Source organism: Cololabis saira, chromosome 12 (assembly GCF_033807715.1).
Source record: "Cololabis saira isolate AMF1-May2022 chromosome 12, fColSai1.1, whole genome shotgun sequence".
Taxonomy (NCBI): Eukaryota; Metazoa; Chordata; class Actinopteri; order Beloniformes; family Belonidae; genus Cololabis; species Cololabis saira.
The window spans coordinates 19,657,996-19,676,790 of record NC_084598.1 but is presented as its reverse complement, the minus strand read 5'-3'; the positions used below and the strand labels follow the sequence as shown (position 1 = coordinate 19,676,790).

The 18,795-nt window shown below is 39.6% G+C and overlaps 2 protein-coding genes across 2 annotated transcripts; one reads left to right on the top strand and one right to left on the bottom strand.

Moving 5' to 3' along the window:
- Window positions 1-5,696: 5,696 nt before the first annotated feature.
- ogg1 (8-oxoguanine DNA glycosylase) lies at window positions 5,697-10,806 on the bottom strand. The gene is made up of 7 exons (XM_061735898.1): window positions 10,441-10,806; window positions 8,899-9,263; window positions 7,903-8,082; window positions 7,087-7,265; window positions 6,864-7,011; window positions 6,728-6,777; window positions 5,697-6,625 (listed from the first exon to the last, which is right to left on the bottom strand). Exons 1-7 carry the CDS (start codon window positions 10,548-10,550, stop codon window positions 6,431-6,433), a joined length of 1,227 nt encoding a protein of 408 aa, XP_061591882.1. The 5' UTR covers window positions 10,551-10,806; the 3' UTR covers window positions 5,697-6,430.
- A 316-nt stretch (window positions 10,807-11,122) lies between these two features.
- qars1 (glutaminyl-tRNA synthetase 1) lies at window positions 11,123-18,765 on the top strand. Its single transcript, XM_061735902.1, has 23 exons — window positions 11,123-11,316; window positions 11,716-11,866; window positions 12,017-12,126; window positions 12,215-12,290; window positions 12,380-12,444; window positions 12,560-12,613; window positions 12,858-12,921; window positions 12,995-13,069; window positions 13,157-13,242; window positions 13,405-13,491; window positions 13,575-13,674; window positions 13,756-13,834; window positions 13,919-14,158; window positions 14,265-14,357; window positions 14,459-14,596; window positions 15,537-15,624; window positions 15,706-15,852; window positions 15,982-16,083; window positions 16,182-16,274; window positions 17,362-17,489; window positions 17,576-17,642; window positions 17,727-17,852; window positions 18,020-18,765. The coding sequence occupies exons 1-23, from the start codon at window positions 11,206-11,208 to the stop codon at window positions 18,068-18,070; spliced, it is 2,331 nt and encodes a 776-aa protein (XP_061591886.1). The 5' UTR covers window positions 11,123-11,205; the 3' UTR covers window positions 18,071-18,765.
- Window positions 18,766-18,795: the final 30 nt, after the last annotated feature.

Below are 18,795 nucleotides of genomic sequence, written 5' to 3'. Positions count from 1 at the left end.
GAACATGGAGGGAGCAAACAGTATGGACCAACCGGGAAAGACAAGACTAGATATACACAGGGGATAACGAGACACAGGTGTAGACAATCAGGGCAGATGGGAAACAGGAGGGGCAGAACTGAAACTCAAAACCCTGACATATTAATTATTAATTCATTAATATTTCAATTCCTGTGCTGCTTTCTCACAGTTATTTTTAAGGGATCTTTTAAAACTAAATTCTAAAATTGAATGTCAAAATAGTGACCTAAATTTTTTTAAATTGTACATAGTGTGCTTTTTTTCAGACATGATATATTAAATTGGATGTTTTGATTTCTGTGTTTAATTTTAAAGGAGCTTGAGGCAGGATTTATGAAAAAAAAAACGTGTATACGTTTTAAGTTTTCTAGTAATAATGTCAGATGAAGCGTTCCAAACCAAAACGAATGAGCCCTCTAGTGTATCTCTCCGTTGCCTTGAACAGGCTGTGTGCTGCAAAATGTGCTGCAATTCCGGGCCCGAATTTCCCGCGCTGTCCTGATGATGTGACGTCACATGACGCTGCATGTGCGTTCTCCCCGTTCTCCCGTGCCGGCTTCACTGTTGGTTGCAGTACCCCCGATGGCCGTCGTGGCGAAGGGTGGCGCTAGAGAGTCTCATTTCTTAAAAGGAGCCTCATGCTCCTTTAACCTACCTGTTTGAAGACTTTTAAATAAACCTGCAGGTTCATTTTGTTTCTCTCATCTTGGGGTAAATATTTGTGAATGATCATACGCAAAAAACATGTTTTTCCACTTGCATGTTGACTGTCATCTGAATTAAATTAGGCATGTGAGTGGAGGTCTGTGGAAAAGATTAATGTGATGCCTGCTGGCCCCACTTTCTTAATGAAATTGGACCGTGTGCTCAAATTTATTCACCAACATGGAGCGACGCTTTTGTGGCACTTCAAATCAATATAATTATTTCGGACCAAGAAGCACATATCGGCACAATTGGGTTTAGTTTTTCCTGCAGATGTTTTTGTTGATGTTGCAGATGTTTTACACAACAGGAACTTTAGTTTGATTCTCTTTTGAGTTGTTTTTTCTTTTGTCTAAATTTAGCACTTTTAACTCAGTGTCATGGTTTAACATCTTCTAGGATCTCCTAGTTCTCCTTTTGAGCCTTTTGGTCAATTTATGACTAATTTAGTTGTTTTCGTATAATGTTGTTAATTGTACGCTTCTCAGAGTTTCATTTTTGCACATATATATTCCCGGGTTTGTGGGTTTTTGTGTCAGTTCCTTTATTCTGTACCTTGTTTTAATATTTATTCCTATGTATGTCTGTTTCATCCTCCTCAGCTTGGATCTGATTTATGTTGCTTGTCTCGGTATATTAATATACGGTAGTAATTAAACAGAGGTGTGTCTTCAATAGGGGCTTTGCTGCAATAAGGACTGCAGCAGGAGATCATACCAACCCTCAGCATTTTTGAAACCACTCTTCATAGAGTTACTTTTTAAGACTGGATTTATAATGATTACTGTTCGGTCTGATTACTGTTGTCTATTTTTATTTGTTCCAATATAATTCTTATTTGGAAATAATGAGACTATTATTAAATTGAATTGAACAGTTATTTAGTATATGCTTAGAATCAGTTTGCAAATAATGTTGTCTCATGTCGTATTTTGATCTCTTTGTATGTATCTGTTGTCATTATATTTGCATTTATCACACTTTTATCCAAGCCAAGATGCCGTGAGACTTCTTTGGGGAAAAAAAAGAGTCTGTACCGTGTTTGCCTGTTTGGTAATCTATACATTTGGTTTTTTATCTGAAGACTGATATAAGTATGAAAAAATCTCATTGACCCTGAACCCATAATTGAGAATGTATGTATTTGTGTGTAGGCCCATAATGGCTTTTTATTTTAAAAGGCACATTTTTGTTGCATTAAAGCCCATCACCCTTTACTGTAGAGTGTCATGAGCTCAGGTTTCTTGTTTCATGTGGGGAATTGTGAATTAGCCTTAAAGAAATGATGAAGAGAAAAGTATTTAAAGCACACTTGACAGAAATAATTCCTAAAAGGAAGGGAGTTAGCCTCATAGACATATAAAAAGCACACATGGAAATCACACTACCCGTCACTCCTGTAGACAACAGGCGGGATTTCTTTCTCCAGAAATGTTTTTAATACATTCCACTTAGTTATTTGAGTTGATCCTCTGAGAGGATATGAAATGTAACACTCACAGATGGACATGTGCCTTTCTCTCGATCTACAAGGCACTGAATCATAATCTTGGGCTGGAAAGCAAAGATCTTATGATCCTGTGGTAGAAAATAAGAAACATTCACAAAGAAAATCTGCTTCATTAAGAACACCTATATGCTGACATCCTCCTTGCACTTCAGAGTAGGAAAAGCTTGACACCTAAAACATCTCACCCAGCTCTGTGCTCTTCTCCTTAACCTATGGAATAATACCCCCACCCCACCCCCTCTTCTCCTTCCCCATTTCTTGGCCCCAAACATGTGGTGACTGCCTCCGCCAGGCTCCATCACAGCTGCCTCCAGCAGCATTAGATTTCACCACATCTGAAGTGAATCAGGATCCTTTTTTCAAGTTTATTCATCTTGGGTCTTCTATCAGGCACTTTCATGATTGTCTGTCACTACTGAAGAGTAATAACATTCATCTCTATTTGAAAATAGGTGGTTTTCTATGTCACTTTGATGCCTAGCCTTTATTTTCTCAGGCAATTAAATATTTTTTTTTAATCCTGCTATTTCATCAATTAGCAGCCTTTCTAATGATTTACTAACTCAATTCAGAGTTGAATATCAGGCAATGTTCTAAAAAGTTGGTATAAGCAAAGTTAATTGTTAGAAAGGAGGTGAAAAAATGATGTCATACTGATGTGAGCAGGTTATTGTAATGATTTGGTACAAAAGTGGAGTGAACTTAACTAGAGTATCAATCAACACGTCAAGCAAATACTCATCACAGAAGTCTGCTATGGAGCTTATCTGTGTGGTCAAGAAAATTGGAACTTTTTCAAATGCAGTCTCGCTCACTGCAAAAACTCAAAATCTTACCAGGAATATTTGTCTTATTTCTAGTTAAAATGTCTAATTTTTAGTCAAAAAATCTCATTACACTTAAAACAAGAGTCATGACCAGAAAAATTATATATTATAAAATTATTAAAATTAAATTTAATAAATAATTATTTAATTAATAAATAATTAAAATTAATAATTATAAAAATACATGCATTGTGGTTTGACAAACAAATACCCCCCCTTTTATTTTTCTTTAATGGGTGTTCGATGTTTCATACTAAAGACCTAAAGGACTGTCGAGACTGTTAACAATTAGTCCAAGAAGCAGCATCGGGGATAGTTTGGGGTTGTAAGTGAGATTTTGGTAAAGTTTATTTACAGATATGATGGAAGCATTCATTTAGTTATGCTGGTTTCAAGATGACATCTTGTCAAGGGACATCTGTGCATTTTGCTACAGGACAATGCATAACCGCATTCTGCAGCCACTGGAAAGGCATGGCTGAGGAAGACGAGGGTGTGGTGGCTGGGCTGCCTGCAGTCTTGACCTTTCCCCACGAGTGGAGAATTTTGGGGGAAAAAAATAAGTGAGAAAAATGGTCTTGCATAATTCTGTGCCTTTTATATTTATTTGCAGGAAAATTGGGGGTAAAAAGTAGCCATTTAAATCCTTCATTACGCCTTTATAGGTTTGGGAAATTGAACGGCAACATCACAAGGTGTTACAAGCTTTAGTTGCAAAAAATGTATGTATGTTAACAAATTAAATGAAGATGAGAAAAAAATATCTTGGGTTTATAATATATACCAAGAAAAAGCAGTCAATGAAACTAAGAATTGCTGCCTCATACTTTTATTTGCGTTTTCAGTATTGTCCATTTTATTCTGATGTGGGGTTGAAGTTATTTTCCATAAATCAAGAATGGTGTGTTCTCTGTGCTAAAGAGAAGAAAGATCCTCTACCTTCTTATCAGCAGACAGGTCAAAAGCCAACATGAATATATTTTGGCAGAAGATATAAGCCTGATACCTGTGAAAGCAGGACTGATGATAAATGATGTACTTCAGAGGGTTTAGTGTGACTCCCCCACCCCCCCTGCTTTTCTATATCTGCCAACCTGGCGGAAGCACGCCCTAAACATTTGGTGAAAGAAGATTTTATGCACATGAGCCACTTCAAAGGGCATCTGATTTTAAAGACTTCTGACAACAAAGATTCATATATTTCTGAGTCTACATCTTCTTCCTGACTGTCCTCAACTTCTGCAGACAGAAGGAGGCCTCTTGGTTCAGCTGAGATGTCTAAAGTGGCGTCTACTACTGGTTTCAGGAAGCAACAACATCCTTTTGTTTCAGAAAATATGCACACTGAGATATCCTTTTAACTGAATAACCCCCAGGGCACAGTACAAGCTGAGCTCTATCGCTTCTAAGATCTATGCCATTGTTTTTCTTGGGTCCATTACAATTCCTATTTCTACCTCCAACACTGTCACGTTTAACTTCCATTTCTCTCCGTCTTTTAAAAATGATTTTTCTGCTGCGTCTAACCCTTTATTTTTCATTCTGCTTTTCTTCTGCGCAGTGACTCTGCCCTGGGGATGAGGCCCAGCTTCTGTCCAGCTCAACTGGAATGAGGATAAAAGCTGAGTCACATATTCATCATCTCACATGGCTGCACTCTGTTCCACAAATAAAACAGTCCTATGCACACACAGATACATGGGCAGATGCAACAATCACACATGTAATGTGTTCCACTTGAACACACACATCAAGAGGCGTTCCTCAAATTAGGCTTTGATGAATGAGTAAGTTGGTGACGTGTTAAAAAAATGCCTCTACATATAATCTAAAATGTAATAATAATAGTAAATGCTTGGTCATTGCTTTAAAGCGGCCATGATGCATCAAATACCCCAAGAAACATGGACATGCTTTCACCAGAGACACATTAGCCTCAAGCACCGACAGCAGATAACTGCAATCCCTGTTATAAAAAGATCAGCTGACCCAGTTCAACACTACCTACAGATAAACTTACAGACACTTTAGCCTTTCTGAAACTCACAGTCTGGTTTTTTTTTTTTGTGATTTAACAGCCAGAAATTTTATTCTGATGCAGGGAATACTCTAAATACCCACCATCTTGGCCTTCTCAAAGATCTTTTCTAACAAGCACATAAATTACATGAAATGTTGTAGGCCCACGGCTTGATATAGAAACTATTACGTTAGAGTAACAGCACAATTTCTTCCTAAAGGTAAAATAATATAAATTAAAAAAAAGCGGGCTGAAAAAAGCTAGACATTTTCTGATATGTGCTGCCACCTAGGGGTCACTTTTACCAAATATTAGCAGATCCAGGAGGCAACATGATGTGGATTTTGGGTTGGACGGTACTGAACATCTCCATCAATCCATACATTTTTTGACCTGCTTCACTTCTGGAATTTGGGTTTGCTGGAATTTATTGCCGTGGCCATCAGACAAGATGATATTGGACAGGTTGCAGTTCCATCTCAGGGCCACGCAACCGTGCATACCTCCAACGGGAATTTAGGATCACTGATCAGCTAAACATGCATGTCTTTGGACTGTCAGAGGGAACTGGAGAACTGTGAGATAACCTATGAAAGCAAACTCTGCACAGAAAGGCTCGAGCACTAACTGTTCTTTTGATATTCTAAATAATGAACACATATTTAAATCAAGAAGAAAACATATAAAATATATTTATTTTCATTATAAAAACAGTCTGCAGTAGTGACTTCATATGAAATCAGAGCAAAAAAAATGTTACAGTAAAGACTTGGACAGGAAAACCTGAGATGTTGCAAAACGACCTGTTCTACATCAAGTTTGTGAATAATAAATCATTTAAATTTTTACACTTAATGGTTTTTTTTTATTAAAGAAGCTGAATCAGAGGCGCCTGTGACCTACGGATGCGTAAAGCTGCCACCTAAGTGAAAGAAAAGTAGAGTCATTATCACAATATGTTATCACGTAATTACGATATTGTTTTTCATGTTTCAACTATATGATATTAGGTTATTACAATATACATGTTGATCAAGTCATAACGAAAACCTTTTCACGTTGTACAATATATGATCACCTTATTACAATATAAATATTATATTGTAAGAATGTAATTTCTTTGTCGTAACATGATAAATATGTAAATTGTAATAACAGTGATATTTTATTCAAACATGAAATATATGTTGTAATAACTGAAGATATTGTACAAATGTAAAAAATATATTGTTAGAACATTAGCATTTTACATTATAACGTGATGGCTCTAACTTTCTTCTTAAGATGGTGGCATCTCTACGCTTCCATAGTAATTGGACATTACTTGAGATAAGAAGCTTACTTATCTCATAGCAACTTTTCTTTCTTGACAGATATCCTTGCCTTCTTCTGACGTGCTGACTTGGTTTTTATGTTTGTCCCATCTCCATCAAGCTCCCTCTTTACTGTCATTTTCTCATCCTCTGCCTCTTTCTTGGGCTGCTTCAGACGAGCCGTTTCTTTGATGCTCTGGAACTTTTTCAGGTCGGCGCAGAACAACACCTAAAACGGAGAGAGAGAGAGAGAGAGAGAGAGAGAGAGAAAGAGTGAGGGTCTAGCAGCAGGTCTATGGTTAGAAACAGGAACTCACCAGATACCACTCACCGAATGTGCCCAGCCTGCATGGGATCCCCACAGCTTTCTAAAATAATCTCCTGTAAAGAAGTAGTTGTTTAGATCCTTTGTTAATGGATGACATAACATTTGAAGTCTGCTACTAAGAAAGGGTGTAAACACCTACCAATATCTCTGTGAAGTTTATCCGTCAGGGTCTTTTGTCCACTACCAGCAGCATACTCGTAGTCTCGCTTAGCGATCTGCCACACATGTGTGTCCACGGGTACGGCCTCCGTCTTATCCAGAGACATCAAACATACACAGTCCGCCACCTACAAAATGACACAGAGATTTCTTCAAACCGTACATGAAACGTAAAAGCCAAAAAGCTTCTTCTACTGTTTTACCTTTGTGCCAACACCAGGGAGAGTGCGGAGCGCATCACGAGCCTCCATGTAAGGAACTCTGCGTAAACCTTCAAGCCACTGGGGCCCGTGGGCATCCAGAATCTGCTTTGCACTCTGCTGGAGGAACCTGGCTCTGTAACCAAAGCCCAGATCCCTGAGACATGCCTCTACGCCGTTGTCTGCCAAGGATAACAGAGAAAACAATGAAAATACAGTCAAAAAGCATTTGGTGTGTGAATTGTATAAAATGCTGCAACACTTAAATCCTCAAATAGCTGTTGGGGATGAATAGTAAATAGTGGTAAGCAGGTAAGTAAAACACACAGCTTATAGTTTGTATATACCCTTATACATTACCTATATTCATATCTTTACCTATATTTCAATTTTCAGGCATTTTTATCAGTTTCATGTATTTCAATAGTCGTTGTGCTACCTTTAGAATTAATGGAGTCTTTCTCCCTTCCTCCCCATTTTACATCTTAAAATCCTGTCATGTTTATATTTTTGTTGTATTTATTCTTTTGAGGGAAAATAAATAAAAATAATAAATACTGTGTAAGAAACAGCACCTTTCTTTCTTTTTTTTTGATCAATGTTGAAGTGATTTATCACTTCAACATTGTTACTTGGCAAACTTTTAGTTCGCCAAGTAACAACGTAGGACCTTTCTACCACTGGAGAATCATCAGAAGGAGGACAAGGAATACATGAATTTCTTGGGGGGAGGGATAGGCGGGATAGTGTAGTTGACAATAAAGTTGCTGACAAAACTAAAAATAGGAGTGTAGAGTCTGTGGCAAAAGTTTAAAGTACCTGCAAGTGAAGACAAGGTAGGAAAGTCGTGGTACGTGGTTTGATCCAGGTGGCAGAGCGGGGCACCCAGAGTCTGACACAATCTCTCCACCATGCCCTGAATACGAGAGATGTGGTTGTTGGAAGTGCAAATAAAGGAAAACAGGCATTCAGTGGGATCCTGGCGCAGCATTCGCACACCTGGAGAAATACCAAGCAATTTATTTAATATGGGGAAAATATTACATTATTACTTACTGTAAAAAGTAGATAAGCAGGTAAGATATACATAATGTAGATATAGAGCAGATACAGTATAGTGTAAATAAGTACATTTATATAAATATTCATATGGGCATGTGTGTACAAATATATAGAAATATTCAACTATATGTAGGTATGTATGTATGCATGTATAAGTATGTGTGTGAGTATAATTACAGTATATAATAATAATAATAATAATAATAATAATAATAATAATACTGTTATTTAGCAGTGTGAGTACAGTGTGGGAAAATTTATAAATACAGGTTAAATGATCAGTGAATGGGGGTAGGACTAAATAAGTTTACACTTCTTCCTAACCCTTTTTTTGGCACATGTAAATCAAGATAGCAAGTTTTAAAAGATGAATGTGGCAGGGTGGAGGAGCAGCAGCCACTCAGGTAATGGGACACAGGTGTGTCCCATCAACCTCTCCACCCTGCCTGCCTTCATAAGGCATGGCTGCACAGGAGCTCGGGGCTGCTGTTGGAGAAGGTGCTTGTGCACGTGTGGCGGTGTATTCTAAAATAAAAGAGTTCTGCACGAAAACCCCGTGTCCTCTCTGTCCTGTCGGTCGGGCCCCCGTAGCACTTGCCCTGCTGCAATGAAATTCTTTGTTGTTTTTTTTGTTTTGTTTTCTTAAACTTCTCATGAAGTGTTGTTTTTTTACATGTTATAAAATAAAATAAAAATAAATAAATCATATCAAATCAAAAAAACGTGTACATCTTTGATCAAGCAATCACTGACCAGAAAAGATATCTGCAATCTGCTTGAAGTGGCTGTCTGCTGCTCCCCATTCCTGATACAGACACCCCAGGTTCACATGCAGCTGGAAGTAGTCTCTGAGCATCTCTGCCTCCACCTCACTCCTCTGTTCAGCATCAGCACCCTGGGGCTTATCTTCCACCTTCCGGGGAGCATCTTTAGATCTCTTCGTAGCTCTCTTTTCTTGGTGAAAAGAAACACCGGCCCTCTTCTCCTTGTCACTTCCATCCTTCTGTGTGCCTTGTGTTGTGTAGACGTGGTACCAAAGAGTATCATCTATCTGAGTCAGAGTCCACACTCTTCCTCCCATCACTCCAGTCCAGTGTCCCTCTGCAGTTTCTCTCCAGCTGCAGGGAGAGATGCGTGTCATCAACATATATGATGAATAGGGTTGCCACCTGTCCCGTAAAATACGGAATTGTCCTTTATTTGAGAAAAAAATGTTGGGTCCCGTATTGAACTTATACGGGAGGCGATTTGTCCCGTGTTTCCATTAACGCCCCATACACACGTCTGTCACACACACATCAACACTAAATTTAACAATAATGAACAAAATAATACACAGGAAACATTAAGGCCAGCAAAATCTTTGTGGCGGGACAACAGGACCTGCTGCGTCTGTGCCCATATCTTTATATGTTATTATTATTATTATTATTATTATTATTATTATTATATATGTGTGTGTGCCAGACAGCGGGGAGGACTCGGGCTTCACCTCCAGGTAGGGGTTGGGAATTGGGAATGAAAAGTTGCGTTCCATATGGAATCAATACGGACATATATTATGCTCTTATTTATTGATGTCATAATATACAGGTGAAGGTCGGAAAATTTGAATATATTGCAAAACGTCATTCGTGGTAAATTTAACTAAAGGTGAAACAAATATATTATTTCCCCACTACATTCAAAGTGAGATATTTCAAGCCTTTATTTGTTATGATTTTGGTGATTATGGCTCACAGTTTATGAAAACCCCAAATAAAAAATAAATTAGAGAATATTTTATGAAATCAATAAACAATTCCATCATCAAAATTATAACAAATAAAGGTTTAACATATCTTGCTTTGCATGTAATAAGTCTAGGTAATATATTAGTTTCACCTTTTAAGTTGAATTATTGAAATAAGTTAACTTTTACACCATATTCTAGTCGAATTATTGAAATAAATTAACTTTTACACCATATTCTAGTCGAATTATTGAAATAAATTAACTTTTACACCATATTCTAGTTGAATTATATTTCAGTTGCTATATGGTTGGCTGTCTGTACAGTCATGCAAGTTCAATGCTATTAAAGCACTTTAAACTTTAAATCAGAGCATTTTGTTTTTTCATATAAAATAAACACATTTTTATGCAGTTTAGAAGTTTTGGGGCTTTTTTTTACTCCTGCGCTGCTGAAATCAGGGCGTCCCTTATTTCTATTTCTGAAAGGTGGCAACCCTAATGATGAACGAGACCTTTAATGCATAGCCTGTTTAGAGGCTTATCGTAATTTCACCAACCTACCGGAATGATTGTCCACAAGCAAGAGTGAGATCCAGGCAGAGCTCTGACTTTGGACAAGCCAGAGATCTCCAGAGTTTTGCTCCTGATGACAACACAGCATGTTTGGCCATCCTTATTCTGATCCAAGTAATTTCCCTTTTGATCGTTTAAATGTTAACATTGATTGTCACTGTATAAAACGCATCACAGGGGATCCCGTGACTATAGCTATGGCTATTTTACAGGTAGCAAACATGGATGTATTAAATAAAACGGTAGAAAACAACAGAACTAATGAATTCATGGAACTTTCACGGAGTTAACGATAGATTGAGATGGACCGCAAAGACGTTGCACTGCGTTAAAAGGACTCACGTAAATAAAAGGGGGAAATGTTTTTCTTACACAATCGCAGGTTTATATTATAGGGACTCAAACGTAATCTACTAAAGATGAGAAATTTAAAAAGTCCAAAGTTCACTTTAATAGAAGGGAGTGAATGGCACATCAATCTGATGCAACACTAGCCTAAGCCCGTAGCTCCGCCTTCTCTGGTGTAAACAAACCTCTGATTGGCTGGCTAGGTCGGAGTGGGCGGGGCTAGCAATGAAGGTCTTTCGTGATTGGTCAATGTCATCCATATCGGCGCTTTTCTATTTGCTGTAGGTTTTTCTTCTTTTTCTTTTTTTCTCTGTACAGGAAGTCGTGTCGTCTGCCTCAGAGGAGTCGTGTGCGGCAGTAGCGTGTCTTCTGTACGGGTTCTGTTAATCCTGATCTGGGGGACTAATGGCGGAGACGTTAACACTTTTCACGTCAATTGGGCTCAGTGAGCAGAAGGCAAAAGAAACACTGAAAAATGAAGCGCTAAGTTGTGCCCTGAAGGACGCAATAAGTCAGGTAAAACTCAGCGTGCTGAAATGTGACTGACATACTGTATGTAACTCACTTTTCATGACCGTTCTGTGATTTTGAAAGATATAGTTGTTGAACATTAACATGGACAACTTCTTTTACTTTCACATTGTGTTGCACATTTCAGCATCTTCACTGCACACCAACACTTTACACTTACTCATTGCATTCTCTCTTATTCTATTTTTGTACTTATACGCCTGCATCAGGGTGGGCAGCAAAGAAAGGATTTCATTGCACAGAGAACTTGCTTTATATATACTGTATACAGTACTTCACTTTGCACATTTCTTAAGTGTGTTTTCATTAGTTCTCTTTGTCTCATTCATTACTAAGATTTGGAAAGAAGACAAATAATTTGAGTTTTCTTTTCTGTTTGGATAGGCTCAGCGTGTCCATGGTGCATCAGGACTGGACAAAGCCATGGGTACATTATTGTACACTATGGCATCTCGCCTTAAAGACCCCAAACGCCTGCTGTTTCTCTCAGACAGCATAGCTCAGCGCAAAATCTGCACAGAGCTACAACTGGCAGGTAATTTTTGACATGTACGACTGAACTGTCAAATCTGTCAGATCGTAGAAAAGCCCAATAACTTATTTATATGGCTGTTTTCCCATTGGGCTGTGAGAAAGTGAGCACAATGCTGATAAGTGGACTGAACAAACTGCTTTTTTTCCCCAGCTGCTTTGGAGTTTGTAAAGAGTCATCCTGAAGACCCAATCACCCAGAAGGAGTTTGATGAAGCATGTGGAGTGGGCGTAGTCATCACACCAGAACAAATCGAGGATGCAGTAAGTGCATCTCCCACTGTCCCAAAACTAAACACTATCCGAGCTTTAATGGTCACGGTCTGTTCAGTAACGGGGGAATGTCTCGCAGGTAGAATGTGTGATTAAAAAGTACAAAGAACAGCTGCTGAAGGAGAGGTACCGCTTCAACATGGGACTGCTAATGGGTACGCTCTCACTTTTGTCTTACTGAATGCTTTTACGGCCGTTAACACCAAAGAGATGACCGGAATAATGCACTGTGTGTCTTCTGCAGGTGAAGGACGTTCAGCACTGAAGTGGGCTGATGGAAAGGTGATCAAAAATGAGGTGGACATGCAGGTGTGTTTGGGGGGAAAAGAGCAGTTTTAGTAGGAAAAGGTGCTTCTGTCTTTGTGATTTAATACTCACAGTTCTCCCACTGCGTCATGTAATGAGCTTTCGCTTGGTCTTAAAGGTTCTGCACCTTTTGGGACCCAAAACGGAAGCAGACCTGGAGAAGAAGCCCAAGGCAAGATGGCATGTGTTATTTTAAAGGAACAGTTCAACATTTTAAAGTAAAAAAATAGCTTTTTATTTATAAGCATGTTGTTTCAGGTATAATTGTGACTTAAATACAGATCAAGAGATAGCTTTGTATTTTCCACAGAGGTGTTAAGCTGTTTACAAAAAAACAAAACAGGAATGCACATACTTTCCAGCAAGTCTTAACGATCGCAGCATCTTGACTCTTTTAATATCTAACCATCTTGCAGCCACAGAAAGGTAAAGCTGCAGAGAATGACGTGAAGGTGAAGAAAGAGGAGGTGATGTCGAACGGTGAGCAACAGGCAAAGCACTGAATTTAAGTTTTTATTTGAAGTGTCTCTCAAACCTTTCATTGTTTTTTAAGGTGATGTGATGTCCGGAGAGGGAAAGTCTCTAATGGAGCAGCTCAGAGGAGAGTCACTGAAATTCCATAAACCAGGTAAGAAAGGCCAACAGGCAGCTGAAACATTTAAATGACGGGGCCTTGTCGTATTTGTAGTCTGACTTCTTGTCTTCCATGATGCAGGAGAGAATTACAAAACTGAGGGTTATGTGGTCACACCAAACACAATGGACCTACTAACGAAGCACTTGGAGATCACTGGTGGACAGGTACAAAATTTAAGTAGTTATTTCTTTGGGAAATAAAAGATCTGCAAAGAAATTGATCTTTTTTTTGGTAGCGACGTAACTGACGTTTGCAGCGACGTAACTGACGTTTGCATAGATGTAACTGATATTTGCAATCATTTATCTCTGTCTGAACCCCTTAAGATACGCACCCGCTTTCCTCCGGAGCCCAACGGCATCCTTCACATTGGACACGCCAAAGCCATCAACTTCAATTTTGGCTATGCAAAGGTATTCTCCCGCTTGGTTATCGTAAAAGCAATCAGATCCTCTCTCATACAGCTGTTTTGACTAAACTTTGTCTTTTTCTGAAGGCAAACAATGGAATCTGTTTCTTGAGGTATGATGACACGAATCCTGAGAAGGAAGAGGAAAAGTACTTTACTGCCATCAAGGACATGGTCGAATGGCTGGGTGAGTTCCGTTTGTCAAGTCTGGCGTCCGCCTGCACTCATCATTAAGCAGGTTTCTCACCAGTTCTGTTGCGTTGCACAGGCTATACACCTCATACTGTGACACATGCATCGGACAACTTTCAGAAACTGTACGACCTGGCTGTGGAGCTCATCCGCAGGTGAGTGGAGCATGTGCAGCATTTGCACAAGGTGATGGATATGGCAGAAGACCATGGTTCATTCTGTCCTCCCCCCGTGTTTAGGGGTCACGCGTATGTGTGCCATCAAAAAGGGGAGGAGCTGAAAGGCCATAACGTTCCTCCGTCCCCTTGGAGAGACCGACCCATCGAGGAGTCGCTGGTGTTGTTTGAGAGGATGAAGAAGGGCCTGTTTTCTGAGGGCGAGGCCACGCTCAGGATGAAGATGGTCATGGAGGATGGGAAGATGGACCCTGTGGCGTATCGAATCAAATACACGCAACATCATTGCACAGGAGATGATTGGTATTTTATAAAATAAGTTGTTTTTTTCTTTTAACATTTAAATACACTTCCTTCTCACAGCAGGGTGCATCTTACTAACTCTTGCCTCACTCATGTCGATCTTCAGGTGCATCTACCCCACTTACGACTACACCCACTGCCTGTGTGACTCTATAGAAGAAATCACACACTCACTCTGCACTAAAGAGTTTCAAGCCAGGTAAGTCTGAAGCCTCTGAACTGTGTCAAACTTCAGTTCAGTTTTTATTTAAAACAAGTTGGATGATGTTCATGTTTCTTTCTCTGGTGATTGCCTCTCAGGCGTTCCTCGTATTACTGGCTGTGTAATACTCTGGATGTGTACTGTCCAGTGCAGTGGGAATATGGGCGCTTGAACCTCACCTTCACCGTTGTGTCCAAGAGGAAGATCATTAAACTGGTTGAGACTGGTGTTGTCAGGTAAAACAGATGTTCGTTTCTCTTTCTTTCCAGCTTGATTGATAGCTTTATAACTGTTGTATAGTGCTTTGAATTACAAAAATACCCATTTTTACCTAGATTAATAGACCAGTTTCCTTAGGGCTTCCCCACCCAAATGTTAGGATACAGTAAAATAAGATTTTTTTTTTAGCGTAGTCAGTTGATTTCAGTGCAGTCAGTGCCATCCGAAGGTACACTGTAGTCATAAAGGGATGGACATGGTCAGCAACAATTCTCAGGTGGGCTGTGGCGTTGACAAGATGCTCAATTGGTACTAATTGGTCCAAAGTGTGCCAGGAAAATATCCCCCGGCCCACACCATTACACCACCACCACCAGCCTGAACTATTGATGCGAGGCAGAATGGATCCATGCTTTCATGTTGTTGATGCCAGATTCTGACCCTTCCATCCAAATGTTGCAGCAGAAATCCAGACTCATCAGACCAGGCACCGTTTTTCCAATCTTCTGTTGTCCAATTTGGTGAGCCTGAGTGAATTGTGGCCTCAGTTTCCTGTTCTTAGCTGACAGGAGTGGCACCCGGTGTGGTTTTCTGCTGCTGTAGCCCATCCGCCTCAAGGTTCGACTTGTTGTGCGTTCAAAGATGCTCTTCTGCATACCTCGGTTGAGTTACTGTTGTTGCATTTCTATCAGCTCCAACCAGTCTGGCCATAATGCATTGTGCCTAAATGCATTGAGTTGCTGCCATGTGATTGGCTGATTAGAAATTTGCATTAACGAGCAGTTGGACAAGTGTACCTAAGTGTATACTGACAGTAACTGTGACAGATCCCTTCAGGGTGATGGATGTCAACCATCGTGCATGACTTCAGTCCATACTCTTTCCTCATTTTCAGTGCAACATTTTGGCCCTTTTATTGTTGGTGGGTTGATAGCGGTGATTGTTTTCTGATTACAGAGACTGGGACGACCCCAGACTCTTCACTTTGACTGCACTGAGGAGAAGAGGTTTCCCACCAGAAGCCATCAATAACTTTTGTGCACGGGTATGCAGCGTGGATGAAACCATAGAGATGCTTGCGAAGGTACACGGTTGTTGTGTGACTGTGTAATTATCTCTCTTGCAGGTGGGAGTCACAGTTTCCCAGACGACCACAGAGCCCCACCTGCTGGAGTCTTGTGTGAGGGATGTGCTGAATGATACTGCTCCTCGAGCCATGGCTGTGCTGGACCCGCTCAAAATCACCATAACTAACCTTGCTGAGAACTTCAAGGTTTGCTCAATAGATTTGTTAAGAAAACCTCAGAGAGTGCACATCCAATTTGTTCCCAAATACTTTCTATGTTCTGTCTACATGACTTTTGAACTCATGAAGTGATCCTGCTCTTGTGTGATCTCTCAGTCAGAGGTACGAGTACCAGACTTTCCTGCCAACGAAGCCAAGGGAAGCCACACAGTTCCATTTACACGCACGATCTTCATTGAGCAGAGCGACTTCAGAGAGGTTAGAAGGGAGAAAAGACAAAAAGTGACAGTCTCACCATACACAGATGTTTTTTGACTGTGGACAGGGGACAATGACAAACTACTCATCTTTCACAGGTGATGGAGAAAGGCTACAAGCGTCTGACTCCTGAGCAGCCTGTAGGCCTGAGACATGCCGGGTATGTCATATCTGTCCAGAAAGTCATCAAGGTAAGATTCAAACCTGTTTCACTCAGTAGCTCATAAAGAAACCGTCAAAATAAAAGTGTATTTTCAAGTCTTTTTCAATTTTGAAGACTCATCCAGACTTATGAAATTACATGTATATTTATCCATGAAAACCTCATAATTTTGTAAAAAACGTAACTTCATGTTGTCTGTAATATTTTACGTTGGTATTATCCTACGACAACAGTGCAGTTTATATGAAAAATGCACTTATATATTCACATCTGCATAAAATGTATACTTTTTTTTTTTTTTTTTTTTTCAATAGTGTGCTTGACATGTCTCCAGTGTTGATATTTGAGTTTGTGTGAATTAGAGCAGGTAATTCCTCCAGAAATGGCACAAGAGTGTAGGAGCAGCTAACACCTGCTGTTTTAGTGTTTCTTGCTCCCCTTTCTTTGCCAGATACTTGATGGTCGGACTACAGGTTAAACATTTGAAACCAGCTACTGTCAGGACAAGAGCAGCTCTTGCTGGTATATTCATGGAGAAGAATGTTCAGGACGTGACAAATGAAAGTTCAACAATATTCACGTGGGAAGTTCTGAATTAGGCATGAGGGATAAAATCATTAAGGGCAAAACTTTCACAGTGTCCTCACTCCTGTAGCTTGTAGCTTTTGATCTCAACTAAAGAAGAAAAATTATACATGTAGTTGGTTTCATTTGTTGAAAGTCCTGATTTGTTTGGTATTTACCTGGCCCCTATTGATTAAACACAGGTAGTGCGGGCCAGTAGCTACAAATTGTTATTTCCATGTTACTGTGGAGAATTCTTGAGGCGCATCATTTAACTGGAAAAACAAAAAGGGCATCTCAATCAAGAAATCTCAAAGTGCCATTGGGTGATGATTAATGACTGTTAGCCTCTATGTTCATGTCATCGATCTTGAGGTATCTCTTGATTTCAATTCAATTTTATTTATATAGCATCTATTACAACAGAAGTTGTCTCTAGGCGCTTCCCAGAGACCCAGAACATGACCCCCGAGCAATTATTACAAATCTTGACAACGTATCATTTCATGTATATTCTGGTCCAAGTCCTGCTTTCTTCCCCGTTTTCTCAGGACTCTCAGGGTAAAGTGGTGGAGCTGGAGGTGACGTGCTGCGGTTCTGAAACGGCAGAGAAACCAAAGGCCTTCATCCACTGGGTCAGCCAGCCACTGGCGTGTGAAGTGCGTCTATATGAAAGGCTGTAAGTCCCAAACAATCACTGTAGGAACTAACTCTCCGTCTATAAAACTGACTCAACTAAAATGTGTCCCCATCTTCATGCTTCAGCTTCATGCACAAACATCCAGAGGATCCATCTGAAGTGCCTAGTGGCTTCTTGAGCGACATCAACCCTGTGAGTAGTGGGAACGTCTTGTTCGGATTAACTGAGGAGATGCAACAGACACAGTTTGATTATGTCCTCTCCGTTGTTATTTAGCATTCCCTGCAGGTGATCAGCCGTGCCTTTGTGGATACCTCAGTCAAAGGAGCAAAAGTTTTTGACAAATTCCAGTTTGAGAGAGTTGGCTACTTCTCCCTGGACCCTGATAGCACTGCTGATAAGGTACACAAAGACATATTCATTTTTGAAACAGTTTTCTGTTGGGAGCAGTCCCTCGGTAGAGATTTTGTTTTAAGTGAATTTGAAAAATGATTTCTTAAATTAATTTGGATTAAAAGCTTTGCCATAATGAGCTCCAACTGCAACTGTAATCTTGTCTTTCACTGCAGCTCATCTTCAACAGGACCGTCACTCTCAAAGAGGACCCTGGGAAGATCTGATCAAGATCAAGATGTGCTTCCTACTTCCCATGAGCCTTCAGATGTACACTGCCAGTCAAAGGACACACTTTTCCATGCCTTTTGAATGGGAAAATGCATCCAAACTCTCGACTGGTAGCCTACGTCCAAATGGTTTGCATCACTTATTATGTAATGTCAGCAAAACTAAGTCACATTTGATGCTGTTTTTTTTTTTCCTTATAATTTACAATTCTTGTGAATTCACTTTTCTTTTTTTCTTTTTATCCAAAAAACCTACAACAAAGCCTAGTACTGCTGGGTCGCTTGCAATCTGTCCCAGTGCTTAACCATTCAGCATTAAAGACACCATTTGATTTTTCTTTTCTTTTTTCCAAATATACATATTTTATATTTATTTTCCATTTTTACTGCAATACCGGCTGTTCTTTTTTTGAATACATGCAACTCAGAGCTCTGTTCAAGAAGAACCCTTAGTGTAATTTTATATTGACTCACAGCTGATGTTGCATAAAGGAGATGCTTTCATATGCCATATTAGACTTTCTTACTAAGATGGTGCGTCAATGCCAGGCCCCACCATGTGTTTTTAAGAACCAAAGAACACCTTTGGCTTGGACAAAACAATAAATAATATTGGAAAATTCTGGTCATGGTGTGAAGTGAGGATGTACATGTTTTGATATAATAAATATGATAATAAATATGTACTCAATTCAGGGTCCATTCAACTTTTTTTCTTTTAC

Bases quoted from the DNA above. Each gene is read 5' to 3' on its own strand.
- qars1 (XM_061735902.1), top strand. From the start codon at position 11,206: ATGGCGGAGACGTTAACACTTTTCACGTCAATTGGGCTCAGTGAGCAG. The intron at 12,127-12,214 runs GTAAGTGCATCT...AATGTCTCGCAG, and splicing joins CAGAACAAATCGAGGATGCA to GTAGAATGTGTGATTAAAAA. The intron at 13,243-13,404 runs GTACAAAATTTA...GAACCCCTTAAG, and splicing joins TGGAGATCACTGGTGGACAG to ATACGCACCCGCTTTCCTCC.
- ogg1 (XM_061735898.1), bottom strand. From the start codon at position 10,550: ATGGCCAAACATGCTGTGTTGTCATCAGGAGCAAAACTCTGGAGATCT. The intron at 6,778-6,863 runs GTAGGTGTTTAC...ACTTCTTTACAG, and splicing joins TAAACTTCACAGAGATATTG to GAGATTATTTTAGAAAGCTG. The intron at 6,626-6,727 runs GTGAGTGGTATC...TCTCCGTTTTAG, and splicing joins ATGCAGGCTGGGCACATTCG to GTGTTGTTCTGCGCCGACCT.